This window comes from Bolinopsis microptera, chromosome 1 (assembly GCF_026151205.1).
Source record: "Bolinopsis microptera isolate Bmic1 chromosome 1, MBARI_Bmic_1.0, whole genome shotgun sequence".
Classification (NCBI taxonomy): Eukaryota; Metazoa; Ctenophora; class Tentaculata; order Lobata; family Bolinopsidae; genus Bolinopsis; species Bolinopsis microptera.
In genome coordinates, this window is record NC_087072.1 from 7,411,498 (window position 1) to 7,425,981 (window position 14,484).

Sequence of the window (14,484 nt, forward strand, 5' to 3'; positions counted from 1 at the left end):
ATATTATATTTAATTATAGAGCAATAAATAATTTCGATCCTAACTCATATTAAATACTACCAAGTAACAATATTTAAATATTGAAACAGATAAAGCTCAAGCTTTTAAATAAATATGTATCCACGGAAGAATAATTTATCCGTTCCATTTTCTCGACAAAAATTAATGTTCCTGAGTAAAATTCGGCAAATATAAAATCCTTAGATTTTAAATCTGTTGCGTGCGAAACAGACCTATTTATATGACGTTAAATTTTAGATTGATATGTTTGGTGGTACGGTTGATATGATACAGGTTAAAGAAACAAATATTTATTACTTTACTAACTACAAAGTACAGTCTAAGTCAATGATTCAATAGAAGATCGTTCACATGTGACGTAAACTAGTCTAACAAGGACGGGGTATGGACAAGTTACTTAGTTAGTGTAATTTCTACACAGCGTAAAGTGACTCACAGACGGGGAGGGTCAGGGGGTCAAAAAGGCTGACGTGAGATGTGAACGATCCCTCATAGTGTAAACAATTTAAATTATCCTACAATTAAATAGTTTTTTCTTGACATGCAGAAATGAAACAAATATTCAATTTAATTTAGTGAATTTAGTTATTTGAAAAATAACTATCGATCTAAATGACGCAGAATCTTAAATACATAATTTATTCAAATATCAAATTTAATAGTTAAATAAGTTTAGATAATTAAATAAAATAAGAATGCTTCAGTGTTCACACTGTTGAACTTTAATGCAGACTGCAGGTTTGGTTCAGTTCTAGATTCGGTTCGGGTGCGTGGCTCCACATTTTACCTGTTGATTGATTTGAGCCGCGCATCCGACTATCAATCGAATCCAAAACCAAACCGTTAAGTTCAGCAGCGTTTTAATTCGATACCATGCATCAGAGGTAGGAAAATAAAATGTCCAAAAATATACAAGATGTTTGAACGGTACACTAGAATGTATGTTCGAAGTTCGAATCAATTTACATTAGAAATCGGAACTATTAAATTTAACCAACTCCGAGCATGGTTTTTGCGGAAGATTTCGTTTACGTCCGATAACAAATAAGTCCTAAATAATTTAACCGAAAATTACCCCATCTTAAACAAATTGCATCTATTCTCTAGCAGGTTCGGGTTCATTGGTCTAAAAACTTTCCCCTATATAATATTGTCCTATGATCCTAAAACTAGAAGAGCTCCTTAATAACCTGTTCGCTGTGTAGCTGGTCCCTGACCTTCTGTAACATGTACGGTACCATTTTCTCGAGATTGAACTGTGGATCCCATCTCCAGTCTCTCCTTGCGTTGTTGTCCTTTAAGACATGGGGCCATGTACTTGCTGAAAATGGGACGATTGTGACCTTTTCTCAGTAATACACTTTGAGACGATTTTCTTAAAAGATGTGATAGTTTTATTCTTAAACATTGGTACGAAAATGAAAAACATCTTCTCACAAATGGACTTCAGACATCTGTTAAACAAGAAACTTACCGATGCGCTGCCTGGCCTTGTCAATTTTGTAGTCGACTGTCAAGGGCACATATTTCTGTACCTCAGCTACAATTTCAGCTGGGGTGAAACTAAACGCAGCGATGTTGTAAGTTCTTTGTGTAAGATCCTCCTCAGGGCATTCCATCATTTGAATCACGCTCTGGAAAAGTGATCGTCAACTCTCTAGATTTTCATTCGATGTCCGCTTGTTGACATACGTTGCATGCCACTTTTCGCGCGCGAAGCGCGCGCCGCCGAAGGCGGAAATATCTCTGATATCTCTGATATTTGTGATACGTAACATGTATCAATCCGCTTGCATATTTCATAATTATAGCTTTAATTAATTATAGAATCAAAAGATTGTGCTATCGATCCTGTAAGCTGCTAAGGTTTTTATCACTTAAAAAGGGCATTAGCAAGCTAGTTGTATCAAATATTCCGGTACATGACAGGAACTGACATAATCTAAGGAATCTTAAGTAATCGTAATCCATTTTCCTAAATTAATTAGATCCAAGATCGAGTGCAGCGCTGTATGCATTAGAATGGCAACATGCGCTGCCTAGCTATTTTTAGCGCGAAAATAAACAAGTGAAGCGCAGACTAATGGAAAAGAGATCGGTTCGCGCGTTACATATTAAATATTTAGTAGACCCTCGAGAATGTAGACATCTTGAGAATGCGGTAAAGAACATTCTAGAATCTAGATCATCATCACATTTTATAGTATGCATAATGTTTTATGTTTTGATTATAAAGACAAGCACGGGTATACGTACTTTAGTTTACATGTAGTTAGAGACTGTATCTGAATCATAAGCACGCACTTACTCGAGGCAAACACGCGATTATTTAACCGTCATTTATAATTGACGTCAATGAAGCGAATAATTATTCCTTACTTTTCGAGAAGTTTCCAGCTCAAGAAAGATGTCTCTTGCACTACATTAACGTTAGAACAGGTCACTGCATTAATTAAGCGCATATATTATTGCCAAACGCAAATAATTTTAACTTTTAACTTTTAAAATAAGCCTATTTAATAACTATGAGGGGGAGAGAATGGCAACTTGAACCAGTGAACTAAACAGTGGACTGATGAACTTATTGTACCGGTCGCAGTATATTCATAAGTAAGTATATTTATATAATGCATAAGTAATGGCGGAGAATATAAGTCTTATATATATAATACATAAATAAGTGAAATAAGACATGATTAATTGTAAATGTGGCTATTGTTCGAGTTTTAGCAAGCAGGTTCACTATTGTCCACAATTACACACAATTAATAATTCATAAAGTTTGTACACTGCACTCCTCTCTAACCAGCCAACAGGCCAACTTCAATATTACCACCACATCGTAAATAGAGAAGAAAAAGAGTGGATTGTAATCCACAGTACATACATGCATGATTAGATGCATGTTCAGAACAATACTTAGCATGCACAAATTGAAAAAGTGGATCAAACATACCTGAATACAATCGGAGATGTACATCATGGGAAGTCGTGTGTCAGGCTCGAGGAAACATTCGTGATGACCTGTTTCTATGGCATCGTAAAATATCTGCACTGCGTAATCTGTAGTGGATAATGTTTTTGTTAAAGAAATATTATACCGTTAATTGCCGCCCTAACAAATTAAAAGTAGTACTGGTAATTGCAGTGTGATTCAGTTAAGTTTTAGTAGTTATGTTAGTTAGTAGTAGATAGTTTTTAAAAAATCTACAAGACAAATTTACAAAACCCCTTAGCATTTCCATCAAATAGTAAGTTCAATAGCTGTTAAATACCCGTACGCAATACGCGGCTTGTCAATACAGAACTTAATTCGAACCTGTATGATAATGTAAGCGCCACATAAGATTTTATTTTTTTATTTTCTAGCGGCTGAGCTAAAGGACGGGCCAATATAAAGATAGAAAATATTGTTTATTATCTATACGTCTTGTATTATTTATTATAAACTCGATGAAATCACTGATGTCCAAATTAATTCCTTACATTGCGGCTCTGTGGCCCCCTGAGGCTAAAGAGATGTAAATCTATCTTTGACGGAGACGAAGGGAAAGAAGACGGGGCCTGCAGCAGGCAGCTGCGTATGGTCACTGGTCAGATCACTCTTAAACAAAGATAGAGGTCAATAACCTAAAGCATTCGTTCAGTGCTGCTTTCTAACCACAAAAAACCATGATTTAGTTAAAATGCTAATACTAAATGCTAATGTGAAGTATGAATCTTAGTCCCTTGGCTTTAAGTATTACTCTTCTACTATCCAGCCATACTAAGTTCTCTTGCTTAGTCTACATACATGTAGCGTGTTTAGTGAGCTGTTCTTTCGTAAAACATGCTACTTATAGCACTGGCCTCGAAGGTTAGAGTTGCTCCTTCGTTTAAAAAGTGAAGTAGGGACCATTATATTATTGTCGTACTGTTTGGAGAGCTGCTCAGACAAATTTACCGGTTTTCCCTCCTTAGTTTGTAATTTTTGAGCATAATTGTTGTCGCATGTGAGAGTGGAGGTAAACATTATGTTTCCTTTCCTTTTCTAGTTCAGTCGTTCAGGAGCTGAGGGTCGAGTTTAGCGCAGTGATCTGTAATCACTATCCTCTAGATCAGACTTCTAGCATAACAATAAAATTTAAATTTACTTCCTGATGTTTATACTGTAAATCCTATAGAAAGATTAAGAAAATGTCGATATTTCTTTTGGTTATTCTAAGATGGATATCTCCAACGTCAAGTGGATGGACAGAGTATCAAGATAGGTAATTACAGTGCTGGAGTGAAGATGTACACTACTCTTGCGGAAGCGCAGACGGAGTGTCTCAAACGACACGGTTAGCATGACCAAGTTGCTTCTACAATCATTACCCTGCAAATGATTATATATAATTATAATACTGCAGCAAGTTTTGCTGGTCTTATAAATATTTTCGTCAATAATGACTGATTTTGCACTATTGAAGAATACTGTGGCTGACAGCTGATCCTAATCTCCGGAGTTCTCCACATATTCAATATTACAGATTGTGGAGGCATTACTTACGAAATAGGATCAAACAAGTTCACTCTACGAAAAAAAACCGACCTAAAGAACAGTTATTCGGGAGAGACATCGTGGATATACAGTATGTAATTAGCTATTGTCAACGATAATTTTGGGCTGATTGAATTCTAAATTGACGGTAGAGTTTTCTAAAAAAATTAATCTGTACTGTTGACACAATCTGTTGTGATTATTAACCGTTATAATAATTTTCCCAGGCTCCATGCAACATATCATCGGCAAAAGTTTTGTAGAGACAATCCTTTACAATTTCCATGTTCTAATAGCGGGATAAATGTTGTTATCTTTCAGCCCCGGACCCAGTGAACGGAGGTTGGACCAGCTACTCTTCTTGGTCTTGCTGCCTCAGAAGAACACAGACAAGGATCCGGGCCTGTACTAATCCCCCTCCTGCTCACGGGGGTGCAGAATGTTCTGGAACATCCTCCCAGATTCAGTCCTGCAACACCCACACCTGCCCAGGTACCAGGACCTTTATCTTGCAGTGACATTATGTTCTGCAGCACCGATTATTATATCATTCTCTCTAAGCCAGATGTGAGACTGGTCTTCAGTGATTACACTAAACTCTTTTATGGTTCCCTATCAATTGGCTTTTAATTCATATCCCTCATTGCCCTTATGAAAGTCCTGTGGATAATCTTACGATCCCCAACATACCCCAACGAACCCCTAAACTTCTCGAAACTTCAATAAACCCATAGAAGATAATATGGAGTGTATTTTCTTGACTAAGATATCTGGACATATTGAAGCGTCGACATTTGCTTTTGCGTATTCTTCTCTCCCATAGCGTATACGTATGTAGCACTAAAATGTATTCTATCCAGAAAATTCGATATAAATGTAACACCCCAACGAATATTTTAAGCAATTCTGTCGCTGAGTATAATTGTACTAAGCACACGGTAGGACTGAGTACACGCAATATAACCACTAACCAGGCCAGTTGCAGTGTACGGGTGTAAATGAGTAGCTGCCTGCATGAAGTGTGGACATGTTATATTAGTAGGACAGGTAGTACAATAACGCACGTTATCTTCAATACTACACTTCAACATTCATCAAGTGGTTACGTCACTACGGTAAGCTCTCTATTGGTAGATTCTATTAATATCCGTGACTATGTTCAGTTTGGAATGGTTATGGAGTGTACACCACCTGACGAGATTGACTCATCATTTGCCCTCAAGCTAGTGCTAATACGTCATCCACATTCCCCACAAACGACCGGATATCAAGCCACACTAGTTAAGATATTAGGAGAAAACCGGCATCAACAATTAGCCATAATGTATGTTAAATTAGTCACAATGCATGTACCTATGTAAGAGATAATATGTACAAATCTCGGCAATGTGCAGTATTTATGAGTGTACACCAAACTACTTGTAAGTATCTTAATTATAAAATGATTGGCATACACTGTGTATGTTATATTATAATTTAGATACGTACAAGTATGATACACAGTGAGAACTGAGTATTGAGATTTTAATTGTCAACTCATGACTCATGAGTCGGTTAGAAAGTAGAACAGTACAACACCTGTACAACTGCACCTGTAACACTTATAATATAAGAGGCGCGGAGAGAACTGAGAACTCCTAAATTTATAACGACCTGTCAAGTCATGGCAGCTTTGATTTATTAGAACTATTATTTATTATATCAGGTCTCAATAAGAGGTCTCGAGTCTCGACTGCCTAGGCATCAAACCTTGGCAGTCGGTTATTTACTATTATTATTTATTAGAAGAGAAATGTACATCTGACTATGCTATCAACGTGGGTTATTCAAGAATAAACAGCAAAATAATTGTTTAAAAAATGAAATAAAGCGGACTAACCAGTAGTCCCGCCACCAGGGGTAGTAGCCGATATGATACCGGGAAATCTAGCACTTCTGAAGTCCAGTCCATATCTGTGGTGGTAATACTCTCCCAGCAACTCCATGTACACCTTGCTTACTCCGTATATTGTTTTCGGACGTTGAATGGTCAGGTCCGGGGTCGGATTCTTGGGGGTTTCCGGTCCAAACGCTCCTATCGTACTTGGACAAAATAACTTCAGTCTGCAAATGTTTTAGATAGGTTTAAGTCAATGTGACACCTTTTTTTCCCAAATTAGAAAAAAAAAACAGATTAAGTTATAGACTACACATTTTTGAGATATTCAGAAAACTGCAAGTAAAAGTATTTTAACACTAGTTAATAATTACTCGTGTATTTTGCAGAGGTCGATGATGTTATGGAAGCCCTCAATGTTGACTTGGAGGGCAAGAGTCACATTCTGTTCTCCGATAGCACTGAGTAACGCAGAGAAATGTACCACCTGATAATTAAACATTGTCGTGTAGAAACGGGAATTGCAATCTTTAAAATAAGTGTTTAGTACACGTGCTTGAACATGAGAAGACCTTGTTGAAAAGACATACCTGATCAATACGATGTTCGACAAGGATTTCTTCTAAGCCATTTTTATTCAAAATGTTAGCATACCTGTACGGTCCTGAAAAATACAGTTTTGTTCTTTTCTAAAAATTCTAATTTGGTTTACTCACAGTTTTGGGTATAAATCTGGCATATATGTCTACAACACACAAGGTAGATTATATGAACATTATAATTTTATTGGTTACAAAAGTGAAAGTAGCTGACCACTCTGAAGGACAATCTTAGGAGGCTTCCGAATATCTGTACATACGACTCTCTCTTTCCCATACCGTGACCTAAAAAAGGAATAATTGGTTGAAAAGTTCAGAGATGAAATGGTGCGAATAAAAACTTATATACTGTATTACTGTACAATACAGCTGCTGAGAAGCTCGTACTCTTATATACTTACCTCATTTGTTTTGCAAGCGTCAAACCAAGTTGCCCTAAACTGCCTGAAAATTCAAATCTTATAACAATAGGAGAACTAGTAGGGATAAAATGGTACACAGACTGTAGCTAGAGGTTTTAGTTACGACCACCTTATAGGATTGATCATTAATTTCCAATATTCTAAAAATGTAACTTAAAAAATACTAGGATGAGTAGACTTTCAGAAACATATTTTTGTAGTCCCTAATACTTGATACTCTTTACAAAAATGACAGTTTACACTTAAGACTTGACTGTACCTGTGATCAGTGTTCTTGGGGGTGTCTGCTCATTTTCAGATGAGAAATATCTGCAACACTGCAGCTTAAGAGGCTCAAACAGGGTACGCCTGCTCCCAGTCAGCATGGTCCTACAATCTATAATAAGATTAAACTTCATTTAGCATTTACCTACTGAAACCAACATTTGTGTTGATGTGAAGAAGTAAAGAATCATTTAAACAAACAAGCTAAACAGAAGATTCCTAGCAGCTTTCTGGTAAAATAAGTTCTTGCCAATTCATCACCCACATAGGGTGGTTCAACAAACCCAAATTAAAGTTGCTCAAAAAGTGTTTGCCTCTACTCCAGCCACGCCTTGATGTTCGAAGTGCTCATACAGGTAAAATTCTGAAAATGTCTGTTTTTGGCCTTTAAACATCCAGATGGGACCCTGGAAGTCAGTTAGTCAAATATAGACCCATTTGCCAATATTCATTGTACCAGACGTATGCATTTGGTACTGCTGTGTACAATAAGAAAAGATTGAAAAGCTCAAAACTATGAGGGTGAACTTTTTTCATAATGTAACATCAAAAACAACGGAAATTACTTTTCAAAATCAGGAAAAAACATATCAAAAAAATATTTCCAGAAACTTCATTATTAATGCACATTATCACAATATTATGGCAAGTATTACTAGTACTAGCGATAATTGAGAAAAAATAAAATAGGTCTAATCTTGACAAATATAACTCCTCAAGCTGGATCACAATCCCTCAACAGGTCGAAATTTAGGCACTGAGTTACGCTTATATAATATGATTTGCAGGCATTTTAGCTTATATACACTATGTCATAGTGTAGGAATCTAATGTTGTAAAATGACACTATTGAATACCATGCCTTATTATGCTTATTGTCAGGGACGCCAGCTCAATTAACCCCAGTCATTCTGACCATATGACTGTAAAAGCTTCTAGTTCTATGAGGGAAATTCTAGAATTTTATATTTTGAATTGTCAGGAAACTCGGTGTAATACATTAACTTTGTAACTGATTCTGAGGGACAAGATAACACCTCAGAAAATCAATTCGTTGAGATCTACAACCTGTGGACTCGAAAGAGGATCTGCTGCTCAGGTTACGTAATACCTACCTCATAAATATGTTTTACGCCTGAAGTTCAGTTATTCTTCATAATATCGACAAATTTAACGACCGTAATACGACTGTAATACCAATACTGGTATTACACTTACAAGTACAAATGTTATTGCTGTTCAGAAATTTGACGAGGGGCATAACACAAATTACAAATGACATTAAGCACAAAATGAGGAAGCAATGATTGGTAGCACAAGGAATAAATAGATAACTAGACTATTTTAGGATTGGGAATAAATGCTTAATCACGAATACTTCTGAAAGATGAGTGTTGTGTGAGAGCAATAAAAGAACATTGAGTGACATGCAATTCTGTAGATTGGTTTTATCATCAAGACTTTTTAAATTCTTTTTAATTTCCTTACTTATACAAGACAGCAGGTTCTCAAATGTGCTTTGATCCACAAATAGTGATGATTGTTGCGATAAAATTGTGATTCAATATGAAACATCAATGTAATCTTAAAATATATGCACTGTAAATTGCAATATCTAATAGTATAGATTATATAGACTGTATTTACCTTGGATCTAGCGCTCGATTCAATAGGATTACATTAATTGGTCAAATTCGCGCGGCGCACTTGAAATCGTACAATAATAATGTTTAAGCATCTAAAGTTGATTTGAATAGTAAAATTAAATGAAATACCTTGATGTACGTTATATACCTTCTATCACGAAAAGAAGTGTACAAGTTACAACGTGTATCAACTTATTGGGCCGCGCTCAGCCTGTCATTCCGCCGAATCTCTATTCGTTTATGTTTATGAACATGATAGCCTGAGGTCCCCAAGTAAGTATCAACAAATGCACCAGCAAGCAAATTTCCAGTATCAATTTGTTTAATATACGTTTGCTCTAACTAACTATAGTTAGTTAGAGCAAACGTATATTAAACAAATTGATACTGGAAATATATATATATAAACCATGGAGCCATCTCGCTTGCAGTAGCGCGCGTGAAACAAGCGCGTCACTCAGTACGCGTATACACATTACATGGCTATGTCATATTATATGTGAAAATATACGTCATACTTAACTTAACCGGCCACTTGTTGTATCAAAGTACCCACCCATTATTCCTTGTGCTTTCTTCTTCTGTAACTGCACAACTTTTCCATGTTATCGACTTTCGACTGTGGTGACCGAGTAGTACAGTATCATTTTTAAAAGGGTTTTAAGGCCTAGCTCGAATAAGCTTGTCATACGTTGTATGACCCGCCGCGCTCCCCCTGTATCACCTAGTGAAACGACCGTGGATGTCACAACGTGATACAAGAATAAGCTTAGTTCATGCACAAAGATAATGTACGCGCGTTACGTACGTACGTACGTGTGCGCTGCCAGCTAAACACACTATCGGTGCACTTTGTTCACATTTTTTATCCATAAACCAGCAATCGCCATAAAAACGATCGAAGAGAGGATCCCTAAAAACATTTAATTACTCCTATATTGATGTGAAAATCATGGCTTTTATTACGTGTAACAGAGTTAAGATTTGTTGCCATATTCGAGGAAATGGTGGCCAACCAAGGTACATTCCCTAAGGAACATTTATATTACTTCACTTATGTTCCTATCCAGTATCCTGACAAGCATAAGATACAATATAATAGATCTATATCATTTTCTTTTTGAAGCTTTTCACTGTGATTTTGCACTGGTAATAGTACCAATCGGATAAGGGATGAAAAATAGATACTTGCTTTAACACTCTTAAATCCGCTGCACTTCAAGACAAATTAATAAACTGTTAATTACTGGTTCAAAATAACACATTATTACAACTACAGATCTCTACATAAATAAAGCTAACATTCGCGCAATGAAATCCAGATTTTATCAAATCAGCATAATTTAACAATAACCAGATTGCAAAATAATACGATGTATAGAATGGATTAGAATATCCCGTTCTATTAAGTAGAACTGTTATCATTATCGTCTCATTAAATAAATCAGAAAATACAATTAGTACACGAAACACGTCGAGTGTGAAGAAACTGTCCAACATATAACGGTTCCCAGTGAAGAAACGAACTCTAGTAAATCTTGAACAAAGTTAGAACCAGAACAAATCCTTTCCGGAAATTCATTCCTTACGTTCATTTATCTTTTTCTTTCTTAACCAACTGCCGACTTTTGATTTACGTGGTTTCAAACTGATCCAGATTTAAGAGTTCGAACTTTCACTGGGGTTTTCAATAGAAGCAAAACATCAATGACGCCAGGATGGTCAACTCTAGAGCGATCACAAATAACGTTAGTTTGGTAGTTTCAAGAGCTTTATTTTGATACCGTCTCTTTAAAGTAGTAAATCTTTCAAAGTACGAAATATCTCTTTAAAAGAGCATCCTAGGCACCTTATAGATATCAAAACGCATAAAAAAGAAAACAAAAACATCAACCATCTTCTAACTTCTTCCACTCCTCCCTATCTAAAGCTAAAAATCTAAGGTCTTCGAAATCAGTCAAATTCTTAAGTCTAATATCAAGATTTCTACTAGTCAAGTCTTTTCTAATAACATCTAATAAGTTTAAACATGGTCTACCCCGTCTCCCTTCCATAAAAATATCAGAATTTATAGCAAATAACATAGAGGTGTATGCTGGTGTCTCTTTAAAACAAATAATATTTCGGCGCTAACGGTAAACAAAAAATAAATAGTTAACAGAAGACATCGCGACAAAAATACACTGAATGTGATTATAAGATCCAGTTTCAGCACGGATAATTCATAAGAACTGACTCAAATTTAATGATGATTTTAACGACTAGTAATTATGAGTTGGAGTTCATACAGTTTTATGAGTGACCCCCGCAGGTATAAGAGTTACAACCCCAGTAATAAGGATGATGTGACAACATTACCTCACAAGTATTAACAGCGAACATTCATCATCACACCGTCTTACAATCCACACATGCTGTGAAAGTTCTGCCACCCATTTGTGGTCAAGCGCAAGATGCATCGTGGTCAAGCGCAAGATGCACCGTGGTCAACTCTACGATGCACCATGGTCAAGCGCACGATGCGCCGTGGTCAAACGCACGATGCACCGTGGTCAAACGCACGATGCACCGTGGTCAAGCGCACGATGCACCATGGTCAAGCGCACGATGCACCGTGGTCAAGCGCACGATGCACCGTGGTCTATGGTAGGGGAGCGCTGGTTCCGGGGTTCGAGAGTGTAGCTGCGCTCGAATATCTTGTCCTCGCACAGCGCGTTGCTGCAGTTTACAAGGATGTGTTTTACTACGTCTGGGACCACCTACGAGGAATGTTAGCACTATTATTAGGAGCTCTTCGGAGTTAGGGAGCTCAGTATGTTTAAGCTAAGTACGTTAATAACTAGCGATATAATCAACTTCATCATTTCATTGTCTGGATAATTGTCGTTAGTAAATTTTCAAGAAGAAAACAAACCTTCAAATCGTAGTAGGTCTGCTGGTAGAGTCTGATCTCTAGAATAGTGTGTGCCAACTGGAAATAATGGAAATTCAGTAAACTGGTAAAAATAAATGATGAAATCAACAAACTAAATGGTAATGTAATAAGTTCAGCATGATATCATCATCTTTTAGCTTGCAGTTATTCTATCATACTATAAACTAACAGAAAGTAACGTAAAAGGGATTTAAAACATACCATTCTCATTTTAGCAAAGTTAATGAGTCCATTAGAGTTGAGGTTCTGTACGCCCTCTTCAATAGAAATGAGGTCCGCTAAATAAACACCAACATACGGTACACAAGGAGGATCACATCTGGAGAGGGTGTTAAATCGTTACACATGATAAGTCTTAGATAGCACTCAGTCTCTCATTAGCACTCAGGAAACTGAAGCCTGGTTAAATTGAACATCTTAACTATCGCTTACCTTTTAATTCCAGCTTTCATGTTTTTGAACCGATTCGCCACAGACACGACTTCTTTTAGTGCATTTAGTTCTGCTTTTATCTGAAGTAGAGAGGAACTGTTGTAGGAAAGTTAATCCAAAACATAAAACATCATGACGATCGAATTATGATACAACACAAATTGTGTGTCGTGTGTGTGTCGTGTGTGTAGCTTACGTTGCAATCATCGAACTCTCTTATCTTTTGTAACTTTGCGATAAGTTCAGTTTGCTGCTACCGCGTAGTAAGCCTTTGCGTGTGTATACTTACATACATTACTATACAATGTACCCCACGGAGGATGATTTACATTTGACCCGATCTCAGAAGAAACTCAAGGATTTCAACTATGAAGAAAAGGAAGATGTAGAGGGCTGTGCTGATAGATGGTTCACTTCGATGGCAAGTCTACTGAAATTAGAAAACTTCGAAATTCGTGGAGATATGGACCAAGAAATACTCATGTCTCCGTCTATCTATAAAAGGTATATGGCAGAATGGGTTATGCAAGCAGCAGACCTCGTACGACGGCAGAGTAGTCAGATGAGCGCTATGATGGAAATCGTTGAGTGCCTCAAGACGGAAGCACTAGCAGACAAGGACAAGATAGTCAGGTTGCAGGACCAGTTGCTAGTGCAGAAGGACGAACAACTACACAGCAATAGCAGCAAATCTGGGGAAACTTGGTGGACATTGACTTTTTTTCACACAATTTGAGTATGTTGACTTCAACATTATGTTGCAGCTCATTGTGGTTAATCTCAATGTTGGAGTGATGTTTTTCTGGTGCACAAAACACTGCAGTACGGTCATGTTGAATAATTGTGGTTAATGGGTCATCTATGTGGCCACTATGGTGGTTAAAATACCAGTTTTAGGGTTAACCACCATTTTGAGATATGATATTATGAACTGAGTAGTCATTATATTGAGATCATATCATGGTGCAACTATCACAAAAGTTTTCAAACCTCATTGGGGGCATTTTGTGGTCCTAATGGTGGTTAAATTGAAGATGAACGGTGAGCTATAAATATTGCTCTGATTATAGATGTATAGTGTTGGTTGTTCATTTGTGCATGGATGATAATTTTTTATCACAAATGTGCAATTTAATAGTATGGTTGATTTGAGGTGGTTAATATTCGTGAAAAGTGCTAAAAAGATGGTTAAAATGTCAAAATTTATTGTTAACCACCAATCAAAACATTATTAATGATTTTAGTCAACATTTTATGGTCAACAAAGGACATTTGAAGGGTCTTGATAAATTTATCAAGAAATGTTGTCATAAAAGTGGTTAAAAGGGCTATATTACTTGCTAGGCTGTTGAACAAGGCATCTATTAAAGTGAAAATTAACCACAATATGAACTTCAGATAATGGTTTGCTATCCAAATGGAGTGTTCTTTGTTTGCAAATGTGCATAATTGTCCCGCACTTGCGCGTTCCGATCATGCAGTTACAAGTGTTTTATACGTCTGAACACCTCGAATTTATGCACTAATTATTAGACCATTATTTAGAGCACATATTTAGCTAGTGTAAAACGCGATATAATCACTTCATCTGTCATTGTCTGGATTAATTGTGCTTAGAATTTTCAAGACAGAAACAACTTCATCGTAGTAGTCTGCTGTAGAGTCTGTCCAGACATGTGTATGCCAAGGAAAAATGGACAATATCAGTAAATGGGTTTAAAATAATATGCAATACACCAACTAAATGGTATTATAAGTTGCACTGAT

At 36.6% G+C, this 14,484-nt stretch overlaps 3 protein-coding genes across 6 annotated transcripts in view; all 3 read right to left on the minus strand.

Annotated features, from left to right (window-relative positions):
• On the minus strand, nucleotides 1–7,927 carry LOC134813447 (L-threonine 3-dehydrogenase, mitochondrial-like). The gene is made up of 9 exons (XM_063821233.1): nucleotides 7,700–7,927; nucleotides 7,420–7,462; nucleotides 7,233–7,303; nucleotides 7,010–7,083; nucleotides 6,794–6,906; nucleotides 6,423–6,646; nucleotides 2,978–3,084; nucleotides 1,496–1,655; nucleotides 1–1,342 (listed from the first exon to the last, which is right to left on the minus strand). Exons 1-9 carry the CDS (start codon nucleotides 7,836–7,838, stop codon nucleotides 1,191–1,193), a joined length of 1,083 nt encoding a protein of 360 aa, XP_063677303.1. The 5' UTR covers nucleotides 7,839–7,927; the 3' UTR covers nucleotides 1–1,190.
• Nucleotides 1–14,484, minus strand: part of LOC134823331 (uncharacterized) — an 87,279-nt gene that overhangs the window by 49,383 nt on the left and 23,412 nt on the right. The window lies entirely within an intron of this gene.
• LOC134823231 (ras-specific guanine nucleotide-releasing factor 1-like) overlaps nucleotides 10,558–14,484 on the minus strand; it is a 60,486-nt gene continuing 56,559 nt past the window's right edge. For all 4 annotated transcript variants that reach the window (XM_063834649.1, XM_063834642.1, XM_063834637.1 and 1 more), the window contains 4 exons: nucleotides 12,718–12,797; nucleotides 12,487–12,604; nucleotides 12,265–12,321; nucleotides 10,558–12,109 (listed from right to left, as the gene is read on the minus strand). In XM_063834649.1, the coding sequence (XP_063690719.1) occupies nucleotides 11,969–12,109; nucleotides 12,265–12,321; nucleotides 12,487–12,604; nucleotides 12,718–12,797 (396 nt within the window). In that variant the 3' untranslated portion in view covers nucleotides 10,558–11,968. The remainder of the gene's footprint in view (nucleotides 12,110–12,264; nucleotides 12,322–12,486; nucleotides 12,605–12,717; nucleotides 12,798–14,484) is intronic.